This window comes from Centruroides vittatus, unplaced genomic scaffold (assembly GCF_030686945.1).
Source record: "Centruroides vittatus isolate TY-2023 unplaced genomic scaffold, ASM3068694v2 scaffold_899, whole genome shotgun sequence".
Lineage (NCBI taxonomy): Eukaryota > Metazoa > Arthropoda > Arachnida > Scorpiones > Buthidae > Centruroides > Centruroides vittatus.
Genome location: NW_027122719.1, coordinates 432,817 through 445,844, shown reverse-complemented (window position 1 = coordinate 445,844; position 13,028 = coordinate 432,817). Strand labels below are relative to the sequence as shown.

Here is a 13,028-nt window from a genome sequence, read left to right as displayed (position 1 = left end):
TTGTTTACATGTTAAATACTCCGAAGGAGTCAAAGGTTGATAATTGCTACTTTAAAACTTTTCTATAAATTTTATCTAACCTTAATATTTGGAGAAATCAAATATTTAAGAACAAAAAGAGAGTGATTTGAAAGCCGTAAGAGAGATGCTGACGATTGCTTGATTTAACAAACATGTCCTACATCTTGTTTCTGTTATTTCTCTTAAGAATATTTAATCTCTGTGGAGAAATAAATAGGGATTTAATAATAGGTTATAAGCTTATAATAGAAAGTCAGTTTACTTGTTTCTGGCGATCTCTTTCTTGTCGATTTACTTCTGTCCCCATTTATAATATAGCATTATTCGTGAATGAGACTAAAAAAACAAGTTTAAATTAATATATTTCGAAAGAATATAAACAACAAGAAGGAATAACAGAATACAGATACATAAATATACATCCACAAACCGTTTCCTTAAAGGAATTGGCCACGATACACACAAAATATCTAGATTTGTTTCGACCTAATTCCCATAAACAAATGTCTCCAGGTGTTCCCTATCCAAACACACACTCTTTCACTCTTGCCCATCCGTCATATCGTGCAGAGAGATAAATTAACTCGTGTTTTTACGGTTTAATTGCATTTCTGCCGAATAAAGATTGGTTTTGTGAGTTTAATGAGATATGCTCTGAAACCTTCTCTAGATAAAATCATAAATATGTGTAAAAGAGAACGAGAATACAAAGTTAAAATTATAATTTTAACGCATTTATATATATAATAATGTGTATTTTTCAACTTAGTGTGCATCTACTTGTATAATATTTACAAGTAATTAAATTCAGAAGCGTACGGAGTAATGTCTAAACTGTAGACTTAAATCATCCATAAAATATTTCCAATTGTTTAAAATAAAATTTAACAATTTTAAATAACGTTAAAATGTTAAAAGTTATAAAATGTATCCATTCGGCTAATGATTTTATTTATTTATTTTTTGTATCAATGACGTTTTTCAATGGAGGAGAGCAAGACGAATGACTCTCTTCAAGCAGGAATTTATCCGATGATAATTCGTGTGGAAGCGTAGAGGGATCTACTCATGACATTCTCCAATATTTTTAGAAGCAAAAATGATGCGAATTATTGATAGAAAAGTAAATAACGTAACATTTATCATTCTAGAATTTAAAAGAAAAAATTTATTCGGATGAGAAATTCCGAGTTTGAATCCGTACTTAAAAACCCTTTTCAAAGTTGATGATGATGATGATGTTTATGTTATTATTCATTTGACTCTGTAGAATATTTAAATAGAAGCAATACATTAATATTATTCGAGACGAGCTGCAAATATCTTCCTTGTTGTAGCTATAAATATGAAAATTGAACTGGGAAAACTCGTTGCATCCGTCCTTTCTCTATCTCACTTATGATCTTTACCATCATTTTTGAGTTTTCTCCTGAACTTTTCTAATTATTTACAAGTCTCTAAACCTTATTAATTTTATAAAATAAAATACAAATTAAAAAAAAAAAAAAATTATATAAAATAAGAATATCGAGGAAAGTAAAAGATGTTTAAGAAGATTTATAAGATGAGGATGAAGGATGCGGAGAGGTTTTCCACAGCATCCAAACTGCTGAAAATGAAGGAAAAAGATAAGAAATTTGAATATTGTCGCGTAAAAAAGATAAAAAAAAACTTAATTAAAATCTATTTAAATCATACAAACAATTAAAATAGGTTATTATACAAACAATAAATATAATATAAGCTACTTAAATTGAATAAAATTCCATCAATTCAATTAATTTAATGCAGTTGACTGTACAATTTTTTTGTTAATTAAATGTTGTATTTAATGTTTTAACCTTTTAAATAACGTTCTTAAAACTTATTATTTTTAAATTATTTTTATCAAACAGAAAATATTAATTTTATCGCTTAAGGTAATAAATTACAAGATTTTTTTAATGTTTAAAAGGCTAAAATTATAATAATATTAAAAAAAAAATTTGCAAATAATATTTATATAAATATAAACGTTAATAACTATAATTTTACACTTAATTTTTATATAAATTTATATACATTTTAAACTTTTTATATGTAATTTTATGTATATAATATTTATATAATTTTTTATTAATTAATTAAAAAGTATAAAAAGAGTTTTATATATAATTATAAGCAATTAATTGGGATTAAATTGAATATCTTGCATAATTTTGACGTATAAAGTCCAGAAAGAAGAAGATATTTCTTGTTTTAAATTGAGATAAATTATTTTATTTATTTTTTCGTTCCTGTCTTTAAATAAAGTCTAATTATTAATTAAAAAAAAAAAATACAAAAAAAGTTTCTAAAATTACGTCTATCAGACAAAAATTTGCTTTTTAAAAAATTTATGCACCTACGTCTCCATCTGTTGACGAAATTTATAACTAATTCCAGTATTTTACGTAAAAATCTGAAAAAATGCAGAGCGAAGCGTTAAAAATATCACGAATATTATAATAAATTATTATAAATTTGACAGATTAATATATAATAATAACAACGTCATTATTAACTTATAAATAATTTAATGTATTCCGTTTTGGTAAAGAAAGTTTGTTACGCTTCGAATGTAATAAAATATTCATAAAATAATTAAAGGAAAATAAATCGAATTTCGAACACCAGATGGCAGCAGAAGGCGGATGAATTATTTACATTTTAAACGAATGAATATATTTTAAATATATAAATTTTCGATGAAGTCAAATTATTCATGCTTAAATTCTGATTATGAAACATTAGAAATGCGTAAAATTTAATCGAAATATTTTATTCATGACTCGATAAATATTCAACAATATATTCACAAGAGCTTTAAACTTTTACATTAAAATTTGGTTTTTTATTATATTTTATTTTTTAAATAAATAAATATAATATATATATATATATATAATGTGTCATTGGAAATTTTATTCTTTTTTCAGCAAGTTGGACGTGTCTTCTTAGTAGAAAGCACTTATCCAGCTGTCAAAATGTCGCTGCGTTTTTATTGTGCAAGTGAATAAGTTTTTGAGATAACAAGGATACAAAAGTTAGAAAATAATGTCTAAAATTTCTTTTTCTTACTTTCTTCTCTTCAATATTTCTTTAAATAAAGCGAAGAGAGCGGGATCTTATACCGAAATCCCTTAACAGAGGATGCAACACATAAGTGTTTACAATCTCTAATACACTAGATGCTTGGATAATAATAATGAAAGATCCTCTGTAAATGAGATTTTCCTACCGAGTTTTATACTGTAAAATTTTTTTTTTTTTACTTTAAAATAACCTTTTATAAAGTCTATTCGGAGTTTTTATTTGTTCTTTATCCATTATGCAGTTTTAAAGCCGATATTTCTTTCTGTTTCTTGACGCGAGGAAAGTTTTTCTCCATGTTTAAACAATTTAGATTCGTTCCGTCTTGAATATATATATTTTGGATGGTTTTAATAAATATTTAAAAGTTTATTTAGTTAATAAAATGTATTTTAATCATTTTATTTTCATGATTTTATGGTTATTAGTTAGTTAATACGCTTTATTTTCTTGAATTAATCGATTAAAACCGCTTCGAAGTATACTTTTTATCAAATATATCTTGTTTTGGGTTTTAATATTTTTAATTAATTAACTCGATTATTATTGGTAATAAAATACTTTCCAAATGTGTTGAGCTACAGTTTAAGGCCTCGCGCCACGAGGATATCGTTAGGGTCTTATACTTTAAAACTTAATATTATTTGTTGGATGTGAAGGGCCTCTTATATAGAGTCTAAATTCGACTCTAATTAAGAGCGTAGCTTAGGAATAACGTCATATACGTGTATTTGAATTGGAAAAATCTGCATAAATTATAAATAAAATCGAGTTAACACGTAGATTTTTATTTGAAAAAAAATGAGCAAAAATTAAATGAAAATAAAACGAAAAAATGTACATATTCGTTTACAATAATCTCCGAATATAAAAGAATAATAATAAGAGAAATGGAAATTCAGACGTAAAAATACTTTAATGTGTTCGGTGGGAGATAGAACACTAATTACATTTCATCTGTTGATGATGACACCGACAAACTTTTTTTTAATTATTTAACTTACTATTAATTCTATATTACTCCATAGTATAAAGACATAAATTAGATTAAAACAAATTTATTTTATGAGGATCATTTCAGCGTATACGAATACTGTTAAGAGCTTTAGAGGTTGCTAAAGAACTTTCACTTTCTTCGACGGAAGCATGAAATGGGATTGAAGTAGCATTGATGGTAACGGATTTGTCTTTTGGATGTTGCCCTTCCTTCGTTGTCCATGTCGGACCAAGGATAACTACGTTCTCTATTGGCCAAAAACATCTCCAATCGATTCAGCATCATCTGTCCTTCCTGAAAATCAGGATAAAAAAAAAGAATTAAACTTAATTATACAATTAACACGCGATGTTTACGTCACAAACACGCGTCAAACTCATCACTTAAAGCACGCTTTTTATATCTCCCCACTCCAATTTCTATTTACTCTGACGGAATGTTAGATAATTAATTTTTAAATAACAGTAAACGTAACGCCTTTACCAGCTTCCGAGCGTTAATAATTAATTTAAACATTTATTATAAGGTAAAAAATTATGATGGGAGGGTTTATAAACTTTTTAATTTATCAATTTTTACTGCAAACTCTTCTGAAGTGATTATTATTATTTTTTTTTTTACTGTAGATAAATGTTTACACGAAGCAGTCTATTCACCTTGAATAACTGAATGAGAACACCTAGAACGAGTGTTGAATTTGAATGTTAGCATTAAAAAAATGAAGTTTTTTGGATGGAAATTCTTGAGTTAAAGATATTTTAGGGGTGAAGAGATGGTTTAATTAAGTAACACGAGGGAATCTTATAGGATTTTCAGAGTTTGTCCAGTCGAACGTGACGTTGGAAGCGTAAGAATCAGAGTTTCTAGAGTTTTCGCCGGTTGTTACGGAAGAATAAACGAAAATAAAAGGAAAAAACAAAGCATTAGCAGAAATTTATTATCTGCTAAAAGCGAAAGTTGCATTTTATTGTCTACTTCCAGCTGTTAAACAAGTGATAAAGAGTCAGCTTGCATGACCAGTCACGTTCTCATAAACTGTCAACCATAATAGATGTTTTCTCCATACCTCACTTGTATATATAACATTTATTATTATCATTATTTTTTTTAACGCTTCCATTATCTATACATAAATATAAATATCATCTATGTACATTCTAATATAAAGTAGGCACGAAGAGAAAATAATTAACAACTTAAAAATGTGAAAGAGCCTGATCCAACGTTGAGAGTTAACAAATATACGTAGAAGAAATCCATTTAATTAAATAAATATTCAGGAATTTTATTGTTTAGAAGTCTTAATACCCGAAAAGTTGTAAATTTAAACTGATGATACTGAGCAAGCGGACAATTCCCAATTGCTGTTATCAAGAAGTAGAGAAACAATCAAGAAAGAAAAACGAGAGAAAGTGTCGTGTTGCAGGGTATCTTTTATGTGAGAATTCTTTGATTCCTGCTTTCTTCAACACAATTTTCTTTACTTACATCGCTTCTTCTTTTGATCCATCTCCTTTTATTGTTATATAAATAAATATATCCAGGATACTTCAGGAGTTATTACAGGAATAGAACTGTCTTCGCGGATTTTTTAAACAAAATGACTCGTCGGTAACGTCAAATATTTAATATTGACTACTTTTTCCTTCTCGGAATTTCCTATTTTCGCTTAGTAAACACAGTTAAACGCCTACGCTTTACAGAAATATATTAAAATCGCGTTGTTATAGATATAGAATTTGCGTGTAACCTTACTATTGATAAGGAATATACGTTTTATAGTACGATTTACATAAATTATTCGCTTAAATATTAAGTTATTGTGATTTTGTACCGATCGTTAAGCGCTCACTCACTCAATTATTTGATTAAACCACTATTTTTTTTTCATTTTTTTTCCCTCAAGAGAGTAGCAACAGCATCCTCTTTAACACCGTATATTGAATTTAATAATTCATTTGAGGTAAAGAACTTGCTACATTTTAAATTCTAGATAAATTAATTTTACATTTCATTAGTTAGAACTTAATTACAATTAAGTTTTATCCGTCTAAAAAAGGGATATTAAGGATGATGCTTTTCTTGCAGGCTTAATCGAATTTTTTACGTGTTAATGTTATTGCTGTATTTATCTAAATGACAAAGGAAACTCCTGGATTTACAAATCATCGTCAATCTTAACTAAAAGTTGTCTTCTTTTAGTACAATTATCCTGACAATTTCCTTTTGTTTATGCAATTATCCTTAAACGTAATAAGAGCAATTGATAAAGATGAAAGTATCCGCATCCAATTAAATCATGGGATTATCAAGATATATCGCGCTTTAATTATCTTATAACTGTAAAATTAAATAATTTAAATGTATAAATAATTAAAAGAGATATTTTCGAATAGAATTACTTAAATTTTCTTTAATTAAATCAATTTTTATTCTGTTTCTTTTACTGTTTAAAAATATAATAAAATTTATGTTTTCTATCTTGAAAGTTTTAAAATATTCTTTATAATATTTTTATTTTTTGAAGGTTAGAAAACTTTATTTTGAATTTAAATAAAATTTTTAAGTATAAATATTTAAAAATAAATAAATTTTTACGTCTAAAATAAAACTTTTTAAAGATAAAAATCATAAAAGTAGGTGAAGATGGAGATTTTTCTCTTCAAAGTACCAAGTTATAACTTATAACTTTGAAGGTTTTTAATTACTTTTCTCATTAAAAAAAATTAATAATAACAACTTTGGGAATAAAATTATTCGTTAAAATATTAATTAAAATATTTTTTCTTGTAATTATTAATTAATTTGAAATTTTATATAATTATTCGGATTAATTTTTTTTCTTTCTTTCTTTCTCTACAAATTCTTCGATTTTAAATATTTAAAACTAAATTTTTAAAGATTCTTCTTTAAATATTTATCAGATTTTATCGCATCTCGACCAATATTTTTAGGAGAAAAAAAAAACGTATGAGTAAATTGATGAAGTTTGATGCGATTATAATTGTAATTAAATCGTATTAATATATTAATTAAGTTTAAAAAAATAAAGTAATGATAATCATTTAGTTACAATTATTAATTTTCTAGCTTTTAAACAAAATTAAATAATGATTATATCCATTTAAGTTTAATTTATCTTTCTAATTGGATTACGATGGAGAAAATCTTATTTTATGATAAATTTAAGCTTGTATATTCGCTTAAAACTTAAGAAAATCGCTTTTAAATTTGTAATTTTTTTTCTTTTTTTATAAAATAACGATAATAATTGGTTTGTTTAAACGAATCGGGTGAGCTTTTACAATGTTTAAATTCCACGAAAGATACACATCTTCATCAAAGTTTAACACGAAGCACTCCACGAAATGATCATCTCAAGTGTAAATTTAATGAAGTTGTTGACATTTTAGAAATAATTTTCGTGTTTTAATCACTTATATTTTAAGTAAATACCCGATTTATGTTATTAAAATATAAGAAAACTTGATTGAGTTTAAAGATTTAAAGACTTAAATCCTTCATCACTCAATTGTTAATTTAAAGATTTATTTGCAATTTATAATTATTTTAAAGCTTAGAAACCATAGATTAAACCATTTTCTATTTTATTCTTACATTTAAAATATATTTTTTGAATGTTTATATACATATAAATTCACTTTATCTATTAACAGTTGAGCCGTAAGAGATCGAGTTTCTTAATGTTTACTTTATAAAAAAAGAAATATATTTTCTATTATTCTAATTTTATAAACTTGGTTTAACATGGCTTACGAACAATGTAGAAGATTTGTTTTTCCAGGTTTTTTTTCCCCGTTTATCCCCTCGCGTGACCTAGAAAATACTTATCTAGAATCGAACATAAAATATAAATCTTTCGGGAAATAAATTTATTTTACTAAAAAAATAATGCCCTTATGACTAAATTGCATTTATTTTTAAGTAATTTCGATCTTCAGTAAATTTTTAAAGCATATTTTTATACATTTAAGTGATTAAATAGAGTTTAAAATGAGCGACGAATTAACCTATATAATTCGTATATATGTAGGCTATATAAAGCGTGATTAAATTCGTATACATTTTAAATTAATTAAGGTTTTATTAAGTTTAATTTAAAGGATTTGATTTAAATAAATAATTGTAAATCTATCTTCTTTAACACGACTCGGTTGCTTTAATGGTAAGCCATTTTGATAAATTACTTACCAGGGATCGAAATGTTTACTTTACAAGAATCACTTAACATTTGTTTAACGTGAGATGAATAAATGATAAAATTTTACGTGAGAGTTGTTAAAAGTATTAAAAGGAATATATTTAAATCCGTAGTGAAATTTCATCTGAATTCTTCCCAATGATAATTAATTATCATGTTTTGCAATCATGGAAACATGATAATTGTAATCGGATTAAACGGCGTTTAATGTATTATAATTAATAAACAGAATGAGTTGTTAATTATATTTAAATGTTAAATCATTAAAACGGTATTAATATTTTATCGGAGAAGATTAACTAAATGTTATTCATACGGATTTTCAGCTGGGAATTTATCATCTCCATGGAGAATATATGTATATTGTTAATAACGTTTAAAATAATAAATTATTATTATTATTATTTTCTAAATGATAAGGAAAAATTGTAAATTTGATAATTTACTTAAGAAGTAATTACGTAAAATATTTACTTTCGTGCAATAAGTTGGAGATTTCCAGATTAGTAAGCATCTTGCCCCTGTAAATCCATCTTCTCCTCGACTCACCGGACAACTTAAACAACTTAAAATCGACTTTTAAACATTAATATATAATTCTACTACTCAGACACCTTATACCTCTGAGAAATTATTCATTTAATAATGCAAACGTTTTCCACCAAGGTCAAACGTTTGCATTATTAAATTAATAATTTCTCACAGGTATAAGGTGTCTGAGTAATGAAATTTTAAAACTCTGAGCATTTATTCAAGTATTAATATACAGTTTTATCGCTAACTTTAAGACTTTTATGGATTAAATTACGCTAGTTTGAGCGTTAAAAATCGCTAAAGAATTGAAATTTTCGGCAAAACCAGGTTGGAATTTGTATAAAAATCGGAACGTTTATAGGTAAAATAAGTTACTTTCTACGTTAAAAATAGTAATGGAGAAGAGCAAACATGTTTTCTTCATTCGCTAGTATTTGTTTTTTACGTTAAATGATGGGAAAAATAAGAAACTTACCGGACTATTAATGAAATTCCTGTCGGCGGCTGACCATTCTCTGGCAAATGATGCCGCTGCAAAGGATATCAGTACCAAAATCAGGATGAGATATTTACCTGTTGAAAAAGACATGGCGATTTTTGAGAATGTGACAATTGCTCGACCGTATAGGGGCTGTAACTATACTATTTCTCTTTTCGCCTTTATAGCAAAATACGGCTGGTGACGTCATTGGCAGGTGTGGGAAGAACGTCCGAAAACTCTTCCCTTTTCTACCAATCCGATCGACGGATGGTAATGACGTCGGCCGGCTAACCACGTGACCGTTTACGTTACAAAAATTTCAAAATTCAAAATCGAAATGAAAGAAAGAAAGAAAAAAACAAAAAGACAATTTAATTATTACGAAATGTATTTTATAATTTTATTTTATTATTTTTTTATATAAATAAAATCAAGAGGGAGGAATTTTATACGAGTTTTAAAGAGAGGAAAGTGAAAATATATGGTAAATGAAATATTAATAAATTTTGTGGAATATTTTAAAAATTAAATATTTGATTAAAAATAGAGAATTTAATTTGGGAGATTTGTTTGCGGGTTTGTAACATACGGAGCGAAAGAAGTTGATAAATTTGACTGAATAGTGGGCGAGAGTATAGTCGATTAAATCGGTCGAATTTAACTGAAAGATAGTAACAATAGTTCAGAATGATTTGCAAGCGTTAGAAAATCATTCTCAACTCTTATTTCGTCTCCATCTTTTAAGCTAATGGCCTATTTTGTAAGCGGAAATTGGTTTATATCTTAAATTGAATTCCAAAGCTCGTCTTACACAATTACCATACAAACTTAACGCTAGAAGAATACTAAATAATCCTCTTTTGTCATTTTTATCGCTGATAAATTCTAATCTACTCCTCTTCGATTCATTACCTGTCAATGATAACAATTCATTTGACTTCTCCACTCGTAAATCCAATTTGGAATCATACAAATCGACTGGAATATAATTGAATATTTGCCGATTTTTATTAATTAAAAGTACAGAAATTGGTATTATAACTCTCAAAATTATCATTTCTTAATTGAATTCCATCGTTTTTAATCATTTATCTCCATTTTCTACTAAGTTTAATGCTTAAAATATGCCGCAGTTTACTCTAATGAGTCTAAAATAAGTACAAAGTTCTCTCACCAACTCTTGGCACAAAATTAGCGCTGTTTAACATCAAAAATATCTTTAAATTAGATAAAACTCGAATTATTTTAAAGCTTAAGTTTGTTGAATACGGCGAAAACACGGGATTATTATATTTATTTATCATCTGTATGCTAAAAATGAAGTAAACATTTTAAAATAAAAGTTGAACCTCACTCGACGTAGCAATTTAAGCGTGTGTTTGTGAAAGAAAAAGAAGAAACGAAGGATTTGAACCCACGTCAATATCTAGAATAGAAGTAAATATTAATATTTTAAGAGAAAACAGTATTTACATAGATTACTGTTTGTGATTTAATTCCCAAATCGCTTACTTTACAGCATTGTTAACTTTATTCTCCTCCACTTTATGGCTTCTTTTTTATCTTCTAATAAATCCAACAAACAGAATCTGGAATTCTCTACATGACATAATCGTTGTATTTGTATCCCCTGAGATATTATCGATAGATACATTATTAAAATAACAAATTTGATTAATTTCTAGAGGTTAAATCTCCGTTTAAGTAAACTTTTCTTGAGTTTAAAACTAGGCAAAACTTCATTAATTGATACGCTAGTTTATGTAAGACGGGGAATTTTATAGTGAATTAAATAGAGAAATAATTAATCTAGATAATATTACATGATTTAATTCATATTCCTTATTATTTGTATAAGATTATTATATGTCAGACAACAGAAAACTTGATCCTATTAGCACAAAACCATAAATCGATTGATTAAAAGCTTTCTCGGGTTTCAACTTTGGTTTTTCCTCCTCCTATAAATCGATAAAGTGATTAAATTTATAAAAAAATAATAAACAAAGGGCCATAATTTATAAAAATATCTTCCATTCTTAAGTATAATTTATTATTTTCTTAAGTAATTTAACTAGAAGAGAAATTATCTAAGCGCATTTTAAGTGTATTATCAATATCAAAAAGTAATTAATACACCCCTTTTGTTTCCTAATTTTTTTAACTCTTTAATGATATTATATGACAGGTGATATATATCAGAAGAAATTTTGATATATTTATGAGAATATATCACACCATGCATGTCCAATTATACACGCTCGTTCATCAATGTCCACGACATCTTTTAATTATAACATCATAACGTTGCTCTTGCCAATATCCAAACTAGAAGAGTATTTCATCTACACTTCTTCCCCGTAAATGCCTTGATTTCCAATTCGATTTTTATAATATTTGAGTGAAATTCTTGGTATTTTTCTAACCCACCGTAACGGGGGGACGACGTTACGCTAACTTCTAGTTAATGTCACAATTAATATAGCCAATGATGTTTTTGTAGACGAGAGTTTCTGTCTAGAAAAGTGTATCGTGAAGTCAATAATCACGTGTAATTTGTATATGTTAAAAAGATTAATGTCGTCAATTGCTGGTTTTTTTTTCCTCCCTCCACTTAAATGACTTTCGCTCCAACAATTTTCTACTTCCTGTTAAAAGTTGAAAAATTAGCTTGTTTTGAACAGCGTACTTTATCTTAAAATGTAAATTTAAATTAATCAATTTTAAAATGTTGTTTCGTGATAAAAACTGTATCCATTAATTGTAAATATACCCCCTTTTGATGGAGTGTAAAGCAAACTCATTACTTAAGTGGTCTTAAAATGCATTGACCAATTTTAACTAATCATTTTGTTTAAAAAAAACCTACAAAAAAACTGTCAAAGTGTCAAATTTTTATATATAATTTTCTGAAAATGTTAGTATTGTTGTAAGATTTCATCGATTTAACACGAAGGTATTCGTCTTATAGAGGGATAAAACAACCGATTATGGCTTATAGGCCTTATAATATTGTATGCAATGTTAAAAGTTAAAAGTATTAAATTGAGTGAAGAATAACGGAGCCATCGTCTTCCTCATCCTCCTCCTCCTCCTCTTCTTCATCCTTCATCTTTCTTTTTCTACTTCTCCTCTTCCTCCTCCTCTTTCTTCTCCTCCTTCTGCTTCTTCTTCACTTCTTTGTTATGAAACCTTTTAAGCGTTTTAAATATTAAATCAGTTGATTCATAAAACAAGTGTCAAATCTTTTAACAGAAATTAATTAATCTTGAAAATAATTTTAAAGAAACAACATTAATTAACGGTGTTTTAAATATTTGGTAATCACATCCGTAAAAATAACTAATAATTTCCATTCCTTAAGCATTCTATAAGAATAACTGTATATAAAAATTCAACACAGTAATAATGACTTATCTGAAGAATTTCTGAAGCCGAATTATAAAATTATTTGCTTTTTAAACTTAAAAATAATAATGAGGATGATGATTTATATTATTTTCTTTTAGAATTTATTACAAGTTTATACAAGGGATTATTAGAGAAAGTGATAATCTTCGAAAAGTTCCTTTACCTTTTATGAATATTTTATGACTAAAATAAAAAATTGTAAGGCAATTTTATAAAAGAAAAATTAGTTTAAACGTAGATTAATTATTCTA

General features: G+C 26.5%; 1 protein-coding gene across 1 annotated transcript; it reads right to left on the bottom strand.

The window, feature by feature from the left end:
- Positions 1–4,029: 4,029 nt before the first annotated feature.
- AstC (Allatostatin C) lies at positions 4,030–9,546 on the bottom strand. Its single transcript, XM_067288720.1, has 2 exons — positions 9,361–9,546; positions 4,030–4,423 (listed from the first exon to the last, which is right to left on the bottom strand). Exons 1-2 carry the CDS (start codon positions 9,472–9,474, stop codon positions 4,259–4,261), a joined length of 279 nt encoding a protein of 92 aa, XP_067144821.1. The 5' UTR covers positions 9,475–9,546; the 3' UTR covers positions 4,030–4,258.
- Positions 9,547–13,028: the final 3,482 nt, after the last annotated feature.